The sequence below is a fragment of the Gnatocerus cornutus genome, chromosome 8 (genome assembly GCF_029298725.1).
Source record: "Gnatocerus cornutus isolate USDA-ARS CGAHR chromosome 8, icGnaCorn1.1, whole genome shotgun sequence".
Classification (NCBI taxonomy): domain Eukaryota; kingdom Metazoa; phylum Arthropoda; class Insecta; order Coleoptera; family Tenebrionidae; genus Gnatocerus; species Gnatocerus cornutus.
In genome coordinates, this window is record NC_142240.1 from 13317759 (window position 1) to 13335728 (window position 17970).

Below are 17970 nucleotides of genomic sequence, written 5' to 3' on the forward strand. Positions count from 1 at the left end.
AAAACTAGGACACTGATTAAATTAAGCAGTGGAGGAGTAAATTTTCGTGTTTATGGGTGCCGGTAGTATCACTTTGAACTATACAATAAATTACGATCAGAACCCAAGCTGGGTACCGCCTGTTAACGATCGAACCTGTAATTACTTAGACAGTTAATTTATTTTCGTGCAATTGCCCCCTGCTGGTTTATTACCGCCTTAACAGATCCTCGACGCACAAAAGAGAATCCATCAAATTGTTTTTAAATAAAAACTGTCCCAGTTTTGTGACGAAAGCCGTCAATTTGCGGGTTTTTACTGTTCGTTTTCGTTTTGATTCATGAAAGGCCATCAATCAAAACGTAATTTTCTAAGGCGAGTTGCCTTTCGGTCATTTGCATTGAAACCCACCTGATCAATAAACGACAGAAACTTGAAAACCTCGTCCTTTCTCACATCAAAATTAATAGAGTCCATTCTTGATTGGTTCTGACATCTCCAAGTTATGCAAGGGGGTTCTTAGACAGAATATTACAGGCTGTTAGAACAGCCTGTTACAATTGTGTTTACGAAGTGCGGAGAATTTCATTAACGTACACATGTATATTAGTGAAGGGCGGAGCGGGGCGATCGGGACGTTCTGTTATTAGTTTTGTGACGCTATTAGCAGGGTCCTGGTAGAGGACAAATTGCCTGGAATTATACCAAGCCTGGTCAGCGGACGGGAACGTCACCGCAACATCGAGTCGCGCACTTTGTTAGTAAATAACTGGACAGTTGCGGCCTCCGGAAACTATTGCAATATCCCGGAACTCCGCCATAAGTACGTACCATTAGGAAGTTAATCCAAAACCAACATTGTTAATTTAGCCGAGGGTTGCTACATCTACCTGGTGGAACTTTCGCATTCAGATTAATTCCGAACGTCCGGAGACTTTTACTCCGGGTCACTCCCGGGCCCTACACTTTTATTAAATGCTGGATTTCGTGTCACAATCGAATAAATCGAATCGTAAATGAGAGCAATGAAACTGTCAATGTAGTATGAATAAATAATCGTACATTAGTGGCTTTAGTTTTTTCAAGCAACACAAATTGACTACGAACGTAATGGAATTGATTTTAGATGTGATTGTCTTTTACACTTGCTTATATTTATTTTTAAATACGACAGTATTTTTAACTTGGGATCAAATCGATTTAACAACTAAGCTAATACAAGCTGGAAAAACTTCAATTAAGCGTGTTGACAACGAAAAGCTACACTTTTCAGAGCTTTTAATGCTTTCCAGTTTTGTTCATTTGGAGAAAAAAATGTTGTGTTTCATTTTTAGTTTTATCTGCAAAATGTTTGATGCAACGGTTTTACAACCCATGAGAAATTCATGGCAAAATTTTTACATTTTATTGATTCGTCTGGAGTTAAATATTCGTATTTTTTGTCGATTTGTAAAAAAACACGCCGTGAATTTTTTAAATGAATTTTAACAAGCTCAATAATTTTACGTTGAAATTATATTAAAAACAATGTATTTAGGACTACCACAGAAGTAGAGAATCTCAGTAGGAAAAGCTTTGATACAGATAATTATTATTGACTTGTCCTGTGGTGGCAACCGAAATACAAACGCATAATTATTCCATTGCTAGTTTATGTGTTCACTGGCAGTGAAGAAGGAATCTAATATTAACATGAAACGCAATCAAGGCAGGTGACAATGTGGTGAGACTTCAGTTGGACCTATGAATGTGGTGATATAATTGGTGCCCATTGTGCATACATTTGTCACGATTTAATAATTTCACCCCTTAGAAAAAGCTTCAGTAACACCCTGTCATTAATAATAAATGACTGAGTACTGCTTTGAGTTAATTTATAGATTAGTGCACGTTCGCTGCGGAAATGTATTTTATATTTCCGATCGATCAGAATGAATTTTTTATAATTCGAAGAAATCCGCCATATAATCACATTAATAAAAAACGCGAGTTTTTTTATAGCTCTAAATAGCACAGGGGTGACAGTCCAGTATCAACAAAAACCCCGTGAATCCCGGAAATTTTCCGAACTTGAGGAACTCCGGTATCTGGTTATGGTCGTGCGCTAGTAGCGTTGCAAGGCATTAGCAGAGGTTATAAATTCCCGGCGCCAACGCCACAGGGACTAACTTGTAAATGAATTATAACATCTGAGGCATAATTCATTCTGATACTGACAGGACGGACACCCGGTAATGCGGGTCCGGCTACAATTTTAATGAAATCATCCGCCAGTCAGATTTTGGGGGATTTTTGTTGTGCGTAAAGTCGACCAAACTGAAATAATGAGTTTAATTATATCGGAGGACACATTCGGAATAACAAGTTTCGTGTAAAATTTTAACATTTCACAGTTGAACGGATTAATTAATAATGAAAAATTTTATCGAGGAAGATTGGGTCACATTTTAGAAATATAGGTTCCGGTTTAATAAAGGTTGGGAACGACATTTTGTGAACGAGGAATTTTTTTAATTTCTTAAGAGCTTCAAAGAGCTTTTTTAACAATGAAGATTCCTTATGAAAACGCAGTTGTTTGCGTCCGAATGATTTATTAATCTGCAAAGACGCGTTTCGCGGAATTTTCAAAAAGCACCGACATCAATATGTTAAATAATAAATCACGTTTATTGCGGCCTCGGTATATCAATAACTTGTTACTAAAATTGGTGGTGAAAGAGCAACTTTGAGGTCAATATTTTGTTAATTATAAAAGAGGAAAAGAATGAAGGGACAATGGGGTGTATTGAATATTCTAAAGAAACACTTCTTTTATGAAAATAATTACAAAATCAGTTTTTGTTCAAACGAAAAGTATTAAAACCCTGTGTAATTAAATTTACGTAACGTTGTTCCTTTCTGGGCCTTTCACTACTAACCTGCTTTTCCAACGTAATAATTTATAACGAAGTAGAAAAAGCGTGTTTTCCAAGTTTCAAAAACGCACGCGTGCGCCTTCCGCAAAGTTGCTTCATTAACGGGAACTACCAGATGGATTCCATTGGCGGTGCGCGTGTGATTTAATCCCAGATACAGTTTCGCTGGTATCATGCCGCCCCAATTAACCCTTTAATTTATTATTCAAATCTACAAACGAGGCTTTATAATATAACGGAAATGCAATTTGCATCGCATTATTGGGTTTTGTATCAATTATATATATTTTTAATCGGTTCTAATGCGATTAGTTTTTCCCATGGATAATAAATTCCACCAAAACATTTTGGTACGGACAGTAACACAAAAACCGCCATGAATACATCCACATTCATTCGCGAAAATTTTTAATCCGGGTCGTATTGGAATAAATCTGAATGGAAAACTGCAACGTGATATAAACGTTACAGGTTCATTAATTCGGAGTTTAATTTACACAGAGCGGCAGGAGAGATTGCAATTTACGAGCACATCGGAAACAAGCCGCGACTTGGGACACGCCAAAAACCCTATGAATTCGTTTTTCAATCCTCTCGGTTCGTATTTGTCACGGGATAATGCAGATTTGGTTTTCCACAAAAAAACTAGAATAAAGTATCCATCGATAACCAAAACAACAATTTGCTTTTAGAACATGTGATTATCCACTGAATGCACAAAATCTATATCCAACAATGTATTATTAGTCCGGTGTAATGACACATTATAAAGTCATTAGTTTCTTTACAGAGCCATACACTCATTGTATTTTTATGGCAAATAATAGATTAGAAGAGTGTTTTCCCGGCGCATCCACCATTTGTACAATGGATTTTTTAACACCAAATGCCATTTTAAAGGATTATGAATATTTTTAATTCAATAGGGAAAAACGAAACAAAAAGCCGCTAAACTAAAATGTTAGTTTCATTGAACTATGGACAAACAAAGCTAATTAAAAAGCCCTGTGTCTATATTGTTTTGCATTATTTCTGGGAAACTATCTGTCAACAAATATTTCAAACATCCTATATGTGGTATTAGCACTGCAAATTCAGGTATTTAATTACATTGCAAGTTATTACAACTTGTATTTATATAACTAGGGTAAAGAAAAAAGAAAATTATTTAATTCCATAGAAAATTAAAATGCGGTTATTCTTATTGGTGTACCTAATACAACTAAAAATATGAAAATTTCACAAGTACAAAGACGTTCTGGATACAAAACTCATTTAAATAGAAATTTAAATTGTTATATGACGGCAAAGAACAAATTATAGAATTCCCTTTTCAAATTCTCAGTTTGAACTATTTTTAGATTATAATTGTGGGCATTTTTATAAAACATAATTTTTCAATTATTTTATTTTTCAAATTATTTTATTCATGGAGGTAAAATGTATGTAATACAATATTAACAAAACATGACTGAATAATTTTAAAAAATCGTTAAAATGTAATTACATGATTTTCAGAAATGTGTGTTTTGTTAAATTTCACTAAATTTTGTTTACTAAAATAATAAATTGCTTATTAGGCTTGAAAATCCACTATAAAAGCGCCTATTCCGCCCTTTTCGCGTCTTAAACAACAATAAAACGCTTGTCCAAACATCTCCCGGTCCATTTTGACAAGCATTCATTAAATTCCGATAGTACGAGCATAGGGAAATTCGGGTAGCCATATCTGTGCCAACATAAAACTCTGCTGGAACTCCGGCCTCGTAAAGGGGTTAGAGTTTTCGGAGCAAAAACAGATGGTCTAATAAAAAATGTTCCGGAGCGCCGTTTGTAGTGGTCTGTGTGTTGAAATCGTCGAGTCGACAAGGCAAAGTCTGCACACTCGTGTTCTTAATCGGTTAAATATTCAGCTTCTTGGTCCGTGAAAGATGTGCGGCCGTGCTTTTATTAGGAAGTTAGTTAGTTTGTGAGATGTGGGTTGCGTTGCGGCAGAGACCGCTCCACCCGGGGAGTCGTAATTCATCCCTGTTAAGCCCCGTGCGGTCACCGGAGTCCGGCTGAACCACGACCATTGCCATTGATTGGCACGGAATCGCGTCAACTTATCCTACGGGGACATTAATAATGCACCCACCGGGAATCTGTTATAAAGCCCGTAAATCCCGCATATTGAAGCATACTGCGGTGTCTAACTAGCACGTTGCTTAGACCAGAGGTCTGACTGAAACTGAAAAAGAAACAATCAATAGAGAGTCAATAATGTATTACCGAATTCGACCCGAGTTATTTCACGTCCGTATCGTATCTTCAAAACGGTTTCGTATATCTAGTTGGAATATTTCTTCCACTTTCTTACTCGAATATTTATGTAACCACCATTTAATATTTATACACACAGACGAGGCTTCAAATTTCCGATACAAACTCTGACTTTTGCCGGGAGAAGTTTTCATTGCGTTATTTTCAAAAACCGTGGCATGAAAACGTCTATATTTTCCTCAAACACGCGTACGGTGCAAAATCAGCCATCAGACAATATGGAGGTAGAGATTTCCCGAGCGATTGTCTCTGCAAGTCGCGTCAAACCATTCAACAGCAACGTGCGAAGCATTTGCATCGCCACATACAACACACTCTATTGTAGTGGTAGAATTTCTCTCACTTCCGGATTTTTACTACCGGATCTGGAGACTTCGCATGATATTTCAATAATACTAAGTGATGCACCGTCAGCTATTTACACGACGAAACCAACGCGTTTTTCCACTCTCGGAGATTGAAAGCCAAAAGCAGCAAAAACTTCTTGTGTTGATTCCAGCTGCTTAGTGCATTGAAACAGATCTCGCTTTATCAATACTTGTTTACAGCTAGCAAGAACGATTATAGAGATTTCATAATTGCTGAAGCGCGGTTTAATTTTCACAAATGGTGTTTCACAAATGGTGGAGGCGCCGAGATGTTTCTATTTGATGTGCTAAATTTTGTCTTTTGTTGCAGGTGAGTGTGTGTGTCCCACACATGCCTAGGCTTCGCTATGAGCTACTCGCAAGGTTTGTATGTGTTATCGAGGTCCAGCATGCACATCTCGCCCGCTATCGATCAGACTTTCATCCCTCGTGTGCTATTGTGCTTGCACGTCATTAATTGAATTCCGGTTACCGCCTAGAACTTGGCAGAAATAATTCTTTGGCGGCATTATCCGTCGGTTTACACCTACAAGAAGTCGGGACTAAAACTATGGTTTTGAGACGTAAAGTTTTGACACAAATTATTATGGGCTTTAATTGCATCTGTGTGAGCCAACAGACAACAGGCATTGTGAATCAGAGTTAGTCCGGGAATTACGGATAATAGGCCTTGGTGAGGGCGCGCCTTGGGGATTCGTCCAGACTAGGAAGTTGCTTCAGTGTTCATCCCTACAACAGAATAGATTCCTTCCTATTTAACTCGAACAAACAGATTTCGTTCCAGTAAATCTGTTCCGCCCCAGATCTATGGATTAAACTTATTATTATCTGCGCGCCCACAGAGTTATTACTATTCTTGAAATTTCCCCCGAAGACAACTTTTCACTAATGGCGAGTGCATTACGACTAAAGTCCATTTTATGAAATGTATAATACGTTCCCTGACCGGATTTTGCACGAAGTACTCTCTATTATATAAGACCGTTGCGTGCCTTCATAACTCAGGTCCTTTTCTTCTCTGGATGTAGGAAGTCGTTTCGCTAACTTTATGTCTTTCATATTTCTTCATTTGCACGGTAGACGCTGCTGCGCCTCAGCTTTTGTTTTGCTCTCTACAAGATACTTATCTTTTTTGCGCATTCTTTATACATTGTTGATGACATGACATCACTGATTAAGTAAGAGCTTCCAGATTTTCCATTGTACAACCAAAACTTCGGAAAACCGCTTGTCAACGAAACTCCAATAGATTTTCTGTGATAAATGAGTCGCACGTTGTTTTAACATCTTGCGTTCGTCGCCGAATGGAATCTTAAGTGGATTTAACAAACACAGAAAAATCGACTTTGCGACTCGATGTTTACTTAAAATTCTACGAGCTTTTATCAGACAACTTATTAATACGGTACAAAGCGCCGAGGAGATTACATTACTTTTTATCGAAGCTATTTTTGGAGGTTTCCGGAATAATAATAGGAGCAATAACACTGAAATGAAACAGACTAAACAATCGTCGGCTAAAACCCACAATTGTGCACCATTCTGTCGCCAGCCAACGCATAAAAGAGGAACATACATAAAAGTAGCACCGCCACCACCTGGCAATTTAATTAAACTAAAGCTAGCATTAGTGTGTATAAACGTACCAAGGTTGTTTCTGGAAAACTACGCTTTCCAGGTTTTAGTAATTCAAATATGGATTAGATTTCTAAAGTAGACAACGTTTTGTTACACATTTGTCAAGTTGTAATAATTAGGTTTAGTGCCACTTGCCCGGCGCATCCACCAGAATTACATAATCGTAATGACATCGCGCAAATGCGTTATAAAACTTCTCTGAATGTTTTTGGTTGTAGGTTTACCGTAAGCACGCTTCGTGGTGTTTTACGACAGGTGTATGATGACGGCTTTATTGTAGAGCTAATAACTCAGCAGCTGTAATGCGAGTAAACTCAAATGATGTTATTTTAAAATATACAGCGTCGTTGAACGTTACAGTTTTCATCTTGTTCATAATGAATGAAATTGGTGTTTTAGAAAGTTTCAACATGGGGTGAATAAAATATTTCCAGTTTTTCATGCCTTTAATTGCGACAAAACAGAGCAAGCCACTAGATGTCATTGGAGCAAATAAAAACAATGCAAACGCGACGTTAATAATGGCCATAATAAAATCTGGCGCGTTCAATATACTCGATGGAAATGTCGAGTCAAATGCGCATTTCCATATCATTTACTCGTTTAGACCGCCGCCAAATGGCTCTTTTTGCTGGTGGAAACCAAATAAAGACCCCACTTGTGCATCAGAGGGCCATCAGATGCGCCCAATAACTCCGACAAAGCACCTGGCGACATATAACGTTTCTTCTTGTTGATTATTAATAATTGTGGGAGAACAATAGCGCGTTATTTAATAGAGACTCCATTGGGGTTAATTTGATTGATTTCTGGACTAAAGGTGCGGGCAAAACCTAATTTCCGGTCGGCGAAGACGCAGTGTGATAGAGTTGCGTGCCTGGATATCAGACGTACACATGTTGTCATCTCGACACGCTACATTTTGCCTTTATATTTCATAAAACCGACAAAGGCATCCGAAGATTTGCTATATTTCTTTATAGAATCGGAATCGATGGATGGAAAAACCCACAGTCTCGGGCATCGCAAGAATTCAGACGGGAAATATGTAATAACACAACGGCTTTAATTGAAATTCTGGACAAATTTCAATATTTCATCAAACCTCAAAGTGGAATTCGTTTTGTTTCATAATTGATAATCCACACCTCTGATTTTAAAATCTATGGAGGAAATATTTGTTTACGGCTTTACGTCATAAAATGCAAGCCATAAATGCGCGCTGATCATAAAAACACTTCATTTCCCGGACAAAAACAGTTCGAAAACACGACAATCGTTGTTTTATTCGGACGATTAAGCGAAGCACCGAAACTTTTGGAGAATCAAAATATGGATTTTTTTGTTTAATTTCGGCGTGAATAATTTATTTATGGTAAATTACGGCATTACTGTTTCAAGACAGCCTTATGTCATTTATCCCGCTTTTTCGAGCGCTTTTATCATATCAAATGTCACAGAAGGAAAGAACCCAGTTTGTCAAAGACTCAAAAAAAAAACTAGACGTTTATAGTCGCGTGGAAATCAATTTGCACATAGTGTCTCTTTTAAACTCTCATTGCAATTTTTACATGTAATAATCAGAGCTTTGAGGTGGAAGTCTGAATGCCATTGGAAATAGAGTCATCAATATCGAACTGCCAACTAAAATCAATCATATGACGAACAGATCATTTCCCCGTCATAGACAGAACAGTTTTATTTCCACGTTTCAAAGTCAAGTTGTGGATTATGTAACGACAATTTACATCGAACACGTTTCGTGCATGCGAGAGCTTTATCTCTAAATCTTTGACATTAAAATTTTTAACCGGATTGCAATTTGTTAACGTTTTATTACGTAACTCATTTTTTAGAGTTTCTCACTTCCAACGAAACGGGAATTTTAGGTTAAATGAAATTTGACGTGCAGAGTAGCTCGAGCTTTCGTGATATGTTATGTTAAGGTTACGTATATCATATTAGCATTTTTAATATCAGCTTTCCGGAATATTTTTTCAAGAGCAAGCAAACATTACGTTTTTTTATAGTTGGGATCACACAAACGATGAAGGAGATTGCATATTTATAAACAACCTAACTTTATTTTTATCAAACGTGATAATGAAAGGCCTTGAAATGAGTTACCGCCTCGCCGTCAAAAATCTGATGGGGAATTACGTATTTTTAGCAGGTTTTTGGCTGCCGCTAAACGAGCGACAAAAAATTAATTACGCTTTGTCCCGCTTTAAAATTCAAAGGTCGCAAGGTGTCAAAATTCGTTTCATTGATGGAAAAATTGTAAAAAGGTAAATTTGATACTACATTTACCTGCGCCGCGAAAACCGATATAATCACACGGTGCAGTTGTTATCGTTTAGCCTTTCCCTCGTAAACAAGCTTCTTTAGTGTTTGAAACTACCGCTAGATATGTTCTGGAAGCATCCGACTTGATGACCGTTGGATAATTACGTCTTGACGTTGATAACAGCCGGAGGTATTGTTCCCGAGTTTACGTTGTTTCCAACTGCTTCTATTTAATTTTGCAATAAAACGCGTGGGTTTGTTTTTATAAAAAAAAGACAAGACGAAGCAGAAACGTTCAAGTTGTCGTGCTTACATCGCTTCTGTACACCCACGTTGAAAAAGCGCAGTTTTCTGATTGTTACCGGCGGCAAATTAAGTAGTTTGCATACATTATAAAGCGATTTGATTAGTCGTTCCATTATACAGTAAACTAAAATTGTACTTTATATACATTAGATATGCAAATTTGTTGACACTCCGAGGTAGTACGCAAGAGAGGCGCGACATGAACTCTACTCAAAATTAAAGTGGATTGTTACTCCTCCGAATGACTTATAAATGTAATACTGCATTCAATTTGTTATATGAATACAGGACGTGTGGAATTAAATTAAAGGCAAATATCGTTGCGAGGCGTCGGAATCGCGTTCGATAAGAGGCACGGCTACGATATGCGACCCTCCATTGTAATTCCGTTCATCCCTAGAGGTACATGGGCGGAAAATTAACCCATTTCCCTAACACAAAAGCGCAGATTTAATCGGGTCCTGGCCCAGCCTGGTTTCTAATCTGCTCGCCGAGGGTGGGGACATCTGTGCAGACACAGCACTGGACGCCACTTTTTATGCAGCAATCGAAGCCAGTCAATTGAAATTACACTCCACTTCCAAACATAAAGTTGTGGTTTATTAGTGGCGCTGACTGGAAAAAATTGCAACAAACGTCTGGCTGGAAAAGATTGAAATTTTATTTCTACTGTGCAATTCGAATTGGAATGCGATCTCAATTTAATTCCAATTTCCCTCGTGTCATTTAACAGATGTTGGCTGCAATTTTTGCTGGGCTGGGGGTGCCAAAAACAAATCTGCGGATTTAAAACTAAAACTATGTTCACTGGTGAAACATCTAAAGCCGTCAGAGCGAAGTAGCTCCCATTTTAAACATTTACGAGTTTATGCATCTTCTGCTTTTGTATGTTGATCGTTATGTCCAATTATCCCTCAAGACAGCTGGAACAAACCATAAATCCCGCTGTAGTTTTTGTAATAAGAAAACATGACATTTTAATTTCCCCCCTATTCGGGCAATAAATTTTGAAGAATAGGGGATTAGACATTTTACAGCACTCTTATAATCACGACACGAAAAACCTCTTCTTCATATTTTAAGACGCGGCTTAGATCCGCGCGTTGAAATTTATACTCCACGATTAAAATTTATTATCTCTACTTAAACTTATCGGATGCCACAAATAGATTAAGAGGCGTCGCGACGCCGCATCTCCCATTTACCAACCCCTGCTGTCCATTAAAAGATCTCCTCTCGTCCGTAAATAATTAAGGAAAAACTACAAAATTCATCGTCAATCTTGTAACACACGTGTGAGTAATCAGGGTGGTTGATTCCCGCCGGCGCAAGAGCAGGGCCGAGAGTTTATGAATTTTTGAGAGGGTTCGTCGATAGCACGCGTTTACCTAGATTCTGCGAGATCGAGAAGAGAGCCTAAAATTAATACTAACGATGATTAAAAAATCTACATACAACCCTCGACAGCGTCGGGACGCTTATTTTATGGTTACCGAGGGAACACGCGGACGCATTCACATGTAAAATGGCAAGGCACTGGATTAAATATCAAGCGTCATCGACCGCCCAATTTTTCCCCAAGCGTTTCGAGGTTTAACCAATTTTATAAATTGCAAATTGTCGCAAAAACATCACGAAAAGTGTGTAAAAATTTAATCGGAGTGTTGCAAAACAACGGAAATTAATGGGGGCAGTGACTGAATGCTGAATTCCAGACGGAATGGTGACGGATAAGAAAATGAAGAACAGATGCTCCCGGGAACGGATAGACAAAGAGACATTTGCTCACCGGTTGACGAAATTTAAGACGTTTCATTAGCGCCGCATATTTACGAGTTTTTTATAGGAAATAAGCTTCCTTGCAGCTTGAAAAGTTTGAGCAGCGCTAGAGTACACCAATTTAGAAACTATCTTAAAGTTGATGAAGAATATTGAATATTTAATGTTTTTAGATAGTCAAAATTTGAACCGCAGGGCAAAAACAACAAAATTAATTTCCGTCTGTTGTATCCTTTTTTGTAGCGATCTTTTGATTATCTCTGGGAAAATGTAACAATAAGGAGATACAGTTTTTGTCTTTATTAAAGTAAACCAAGATGTTTCTTTCGTATAATTAAGATAATGCACTCGGAATTTCTGAAGAATCGTGTTCACAATTTATTATTTTTATTCTAAGCGCAAATTGTTTGAAAATTACGCTGCGGTTGCATTTTCTTGGCACAACAAAACCAGTAGATAACTTGCAAAAAAGCCTCGATCCTGTAAACAAGAAAGCTTTTTGCCCGGCAGTCGCTCGCAGGCTTCCAGTAATAAAGTGATATTGATCTTTCGTTTACGTAAATATTATCTAATAATTTCTTTATAATTACGATAGTTGCGAGTTGCTGCTGCATATTTAATTCATAAAGTCGCAACGGCACTATCTACCGAGCGCAATTTCCCGATGCATATTTAATCCATCAGAGGTGAGCAGGCACAAAAGTGGTTTTTAAGACGAGAAATATCGTTAATTTTTCAGTAGGTCGCTTTTTTAGCGGTACATCGTTAAAACGCTCTTAAACCGATTTTCAAAGCGATGTGTTCTTTGAAGTGTCTTTAGTTTTGATGTCGGACGACCATCTGGCATCCATTTGTTTTACGATCAGGATGCAAAGTAGTTCGTCAGAACGGTAGATTGGATGTAACCCCCTTGTTATGCTTGCTCACCCCGAATTTGGTTGTTTAGTCAAGCACGCCGTCCCTCGACAAGGTGCTTGGTTGATATAAATTAAAACTAACTGCCACCCCCGATGACGTCATTCGTTTCGTTTACTAACAGTGCATACAAATTCACTTCATGTGATTAATGTTTGATTAATTACTTGGGCTTTTAATCCGAAAAACGACTTAAAAACGCGGATTTTCACCACTCACTGTTTGTAAAATCGAATTAAAACTCTGCTGAGGTTGCCATTAAGAGTCCATTAAAAATTTACGAAACAAATCACAACTTTAAATCGTATTAGAGTGTTTTTGTGTTTGACGAAGAGCCTGTCGCATTTTTAATATGGTTTTGGGCCACGATTGCCATTTTTAATCGACAGGAATGGTAAAATCTGGAAAATCCTTATACTTCAAGCCTGATAAGTTGACTGATATTTCTAATTGGCTGGGGATTGGATCATCGACAGAAACGCTCGACTGTACATAAATTATAAGTATCAGAAGTTAACTTTAACTTAATCTTGAGATTTCTCCATTAACCCGACGGCGAACTCGGCTCCTGCATTTAGACGTCCCGTATTTTACAAGATATTCGTAAATAATAAATGCTGTGCTAACTTACTCTCAAATTGGCTCATAATTCTGTTTGTAAAACAATACACGGGTGTTGCCACCAGCACTTATCATTTGCTTTTGAAATTATATCCAACTGCAAGTACCCCTTCACTTTCCCGATTTTATCGTTTTAATACAACTCCGTGGAATAAATTCGATCAAAATATGAGTCGTAAACTCGCTTTCCCGTCTAATTTAATCTGCTTTGCGCCCATGTGTGCTTTTTCATTTGAAAAAACAACACTCCCTGCTCACTCCGCCGATATCGTTGTTTTTCTTATTCTTATAACCGGATTATGCGAAGCCTTTTTCCATAACCCTTGTTTTCCTTCAAATCCAGTGTTTACAAGTTCTTCCGGATCCATTTGTGCGTAGCTACTATAATTGGGTCCTTTCGTTTTCACCTGTCCATAATCACTGTCAGAATCACGATTCCGGGTTTATCACGATTGTTCCGGGCAGGTTTCTGTCTCCTCCGGCTCTATTTCTGCATCTGTCATTGGATGATATGGGTCCGGATTCGCCCATGTAATATTCAACGAAATGATTTATCAGTGTTATAAGTCACGTTTACCGGTGGTTCAGACAATGATGTCATAGTCCTTGTCCTTGCGTTTCTTCAGCCGAGACGAGCCAAATTGAAATTCTTTCGCGACGCATTACTTTTATGACGAGCGATTTCGTAGGGTTTATTAAGTGTTCAGAAATATATGTGAATCCCGGAAACAAATTGGGCAATTTGTCGCGACGTTTCCTGGCTTTATCCGTTGTTTTCCGGGGCAACTGGAGTTTCACTTTTGGCGAGAACCGACCGACCACGATTTATCAGAAGGAATTAAAAATTGTAAATTGCGACGGAACGGTTCAACGATTCTGTTCAAAATTTTTGACGAAAATTAACGCAGTGGCACCTGCAGTGAAATTTTAATTGACAGCAACTAAACCAACCATTATTTCTGCCAATTAATTAACCAACTAAAAACAAACTGAAATGAATTAGGGAAGTTGTACATTGAAACATCATAGAGCAAATGTACATTGAAACCAAATAGGGCAGAATATTAAAAAAGTTAAAATCCCTTCAACCAAACAAATTTAATTGCAGTTGGTGCAAAAAGAAAAATAGAAACACCCGTAGATGATAAAAATGGTAAATTGCGACCATTACATTTGATTTTTGTTTGAGCGCGGAACGATTTAATGACAATTAATTGCAAATTTTGCGACATAAACAAATTTATTTTCAATGTTTGAAACGTAAACAGAATAGTAGTGCAATGAATTAAAAGTTATTTATGGATAATTGAAAATGGTATTTTACATTGTTCTAGCAAGGGACGAGTGCACCTGTTCGATTTGTGGTAAATAGTCGTTTGTCCAACGACAGAGAAAAAAATCGAAAATATCGCTGAAAATATGAGATTAGTCGTAACATAATTCGGCTAAAAAATGAAAAAAAAAAAACGAAATACATGATACGCCATCAAAATGATTGACAGGTTGTCTCCTCCGAGACCATCCTCGCTCCGTCGGTCCTAAATTGATAAAAATTGTCATCAAGAGACTGTTCATAAATTTCCCAAAATTGTCGTTAGAGAAGTTTTTCTGCTGAATTTTTGTAATATCGTGAAGGCGGTTCTCGTAAAAAAAATTGAATCGAGATTCGTTATTCCGGTCTTTCAGTCTCCTAAAAATAATATGAGGTACTTAAATTTTATACGACCTGTTCAGTTGTCGAACTCAGGTAGTTTATTCAGCGCCCTCAAAGGTCAACCAACCCCTCCTTCCTGAGTACTGAAGCAAGTTCGTTTTGGTGGATGCGCCGGTTTCTCGCTCCTCCTCCTCTTTGACAAAGGTAATTTTATTTATTGGCTGCAGAATGTACTCAAGCGTTCTTGATGAGCCTTTGCCGGATGCAGAAAGATATATATTTACATAAACGAAGAATCGGTTCGTTTACACACGAAGAGAAGTTGGTAAATATATCTCGTGGATCAGATGTTGTTAATTACACGTCGACATGCATGCTCGAAGAGCTCGGAATTGAAACGATCAAACGATGCGTCGAAAAAGCAGTCGACTTGTGTCGCCAACGGCGTTTTAACACGAAACGTCACATAAAACAATACTGGATTTGCTCGTAAAAGCCAAATAACTCGCTTGATCGGATGTACAAACACTGCAAGAATAAAAATTTATTTTCGGCTTAGCTTTATTAGAGTGCCTCGACGATATCCTTCGACACACATTAACGTCCAAATAATTCCCCGGATTACTAATATTCACAAACATTGGCGCTGAGCTACCGCGAGGGTGAAACAACTGCAGTTTTAATTGTTATTTGCTACAGTTTTATTAATTCGAGGGTAGTTTGCGAGGCGAGTTTCTTGTCAGATGCACTGCACGAAAAGGGTTTCATTACGCTAGACAAGATTGTTATTATCTCGAGTCTGCTACACCGTTATTTCACTTTAGTGACTCCATTTTTTTTGAGCTGAGGATTAGTATGTGGGCTCCTGCGTCGGCACAACCGAAAATCGCATTTCGCTAGCAATCCATTTTTTAAAAATCCATAAATCTGGTGTTCGCAGCGAAAAATCCAATACTGCTCGAAATAATTTTCGTTCTCCCCCTTTCTCTTCGAAGTCTTCCTCGTCGCTTTCTCCGGGTGACGCCAGCTCGACATTCATGAGATCAAGATAAAAGACAAAATGTTATTAAGATGAGCGAATGTGGAAACGGATATCCACACATAGAGACGTGTTCGCACACCGCACCATTTAATGAATATTTCAGCGAGCACACTTCTTATTTGCGGAATTCTTTCATGTTGCGATGTCGACTGGAAGAGGTCGGGGGTTGTTTGCATACAGAAACGCCACAATTACCAGCAAGGACTGCTCCGACCAGGATTTCCGCGAATGTATTGTAATTTCAGATGTGTTGTGTAAATGCGAGGGCGGCTGTCGATGCGGCTGCTCGTAATTTCCGCCCCCGGTGTACGCACTGTTTGTAATCGACTGAAGACGGGGCTCCGATAAATAATCGTACGCCAAGAGCAATTTCCATGACTAAATCATTACACTATTATAACACGATCAGTAATGGGGGATCCCTACGGTCGTCTGGAGATTGGAAAGAATGTTGAATTGTTATGTTCCTTTTATTGAGGATAATAACACTAATAACAAAGGAATTGGGTTGTTTTGTTACCACATGAGCTTTATTAACAACTTTTTATTATGATTCAGCAGATATGCAGATGCCGACGAATTTTAACCTACGCGTGTAACCTATAGCCTTAAGAAATTCTCTGTCAATAATTACAACCACCGTCTACCTGCTGTTTTTAAAGATTCTAGATTTACGATAAAAAAGGAAAACGTAATAAAAATGCAACTGTGGTTTAAAATTGTTATTTATTTTTTTGCATAATGCACTTCCATTCCTTCTGGTTACTCTGGTAAAGAAGTATCGTTTGAAAGTGATTCATCTCGCTCATTAGTATTTACTTATTACTTCCTCCAGTTTGACCATCACCTGGTTGACCTGGTTGATTTGAACCATCACTTGATTTTGCAGAATCTCCTTCATCAGCATTTTCTCCAGACCCTTTGTCTGGTTGGTCTTCACCTTGTGGCTCTGTTACACCTTGACCTGTTTCACCCCCAGCTGCTGAACCTGGTTGATTTGAATCATCTCCTCCATCTGGTTGAGCTCCTTTACCACCTTGATCAGAATCATCACCTCCATCTGGTTGAGCTCCTTCACCACCTTGATCAGATTGACCTGTGTTTGATCAAAATTTTCATTATTGCCTGGATGACCTTACTGATGAAATTGATCAGTAATTCAACTTAACTATACCACCTGTTTCATCATCATCTTGTGCTTCAACCACCAAGGCAGTCAAAAAAAGTAAAGAAACGACAAAAATAGTCAATGTTTTCATTTTGAGAATAACGCTATTAACTTGAACTCCAGTACAGAAATTTTTTTTTATATACCCAATAGTCGGAAAAAATAATTACACGTTATCGTTTCAAAATTATTTTGAAAAAATTGAATTCCATTTTCTTTATCACACCTTTTCAAAATAAATTTGCCCTTCCACAATTATTTTAAATGCAAGACGCCAATTAATTTTGTTTACTACTGGAACTGAAGGTCTTATTATCTTTTTAGATAAGTACAGTACAATGGAGGAATTTCCTTAAAAGAAGGAAAGCACGAAAATGTCAAAAAATCACGAAAAAGTTTTTGTGTTGTCACTAAAACACTACCATATCTGTATCTTTACTTTTTAAGAACTTCAGCCTTATCTCCACGGGCTTATCGAAAACTACTCCATTTGGCGTCGGATTTGGACGTGGCACGTATTTCGCACATATTTCGCCCCCGGAACTGGGTCACAAACAAAGCGGGATTAACCGAATCGAACGAAAAATACACACCCCCTGCGATAAACTCGGACGGATTTATTGGGGCGTCCATCGCGTTCTCGCTTTCTCTCCTGTACAATATTTTTTTTATATTTTATAATTATGTCAGAGGGTGGTTTCATGTTATTATATAACAGCTATAACGCAACACAAAATATCAGAAACTCCATAAAATATTATGGAGGTAAGGTAGTTAATTTTTGGGAAAAGATGGTTATAAACCACTTACCTATTGCTCATAAATATACACTCAAGTATAAATAGGAGACCGGTGCGTAATTTATGAGCGCTAATCCGGCTGTTTTACAACTTCTTTCAGCTAAACAAACTGCAATTTCGGGTTTAATGGTATACAACTTCTAAATTCGTAAAATCTGCTTCAATAATTGTTGTTTC

The 17970-nt window shown here is 37.9% G+C and overlaps 2 protein-coding genes across 5 annotated transcripts in view; one reads left to right on the forward strand and one right to left on the reverse strand.

Moving 5' to 3' along the window:
* Positions 1-17970, forward strand: part of Ten-m (teneurin transmembrane protein Ten-m) — a 113556-nt gene that overhangs the window by 48519 nt on the left and 47067 nt on the right. For all 3 annotated transcript variants that reach the window (XM_088043982.1, XM_088043983.1, XM_088043984.1), the window contains exon 2: positions 5895-5947. In XM_088043982.1, the coding sequence (XP_087900108.1) occupies positions 5932-5947 (16 nt within the window). In that variant the 5' untranslated portion in view covers positions 5895-5931. The remainder of the gene's footprint in view (positions 1-5894; positions 5948-17970) is intronic.
* LOC148170012 (uncharacterized) lies at positions 16535-17091 on the reverse strand. Of its 2 annotated transcripts, XM_088043686.1 has the most exons (3): positions 17003-17091; positions 16652-16921; positions 16535-16592 (listed from the first exon to the last, which is right to left on the reverse strand). In XM_088043686.1, exons 1-3 carry the CDS (start codon positions 17082-17084, stop codon positions 16588-16590), a joined length of 357 nt encoding a protein of 118 aa, XP_087899812.1. In that variant the 5' UTR covers positions 17085-17091; the 3' UTR covers positions 16535-16587. The 2 variants fall into 2 exon arrangements, with proteins under 2 accessions (XP_087899812.1, XP_087899811.1); XM_088043685.1 differs by having other exon boundaries at positions 16535-16921.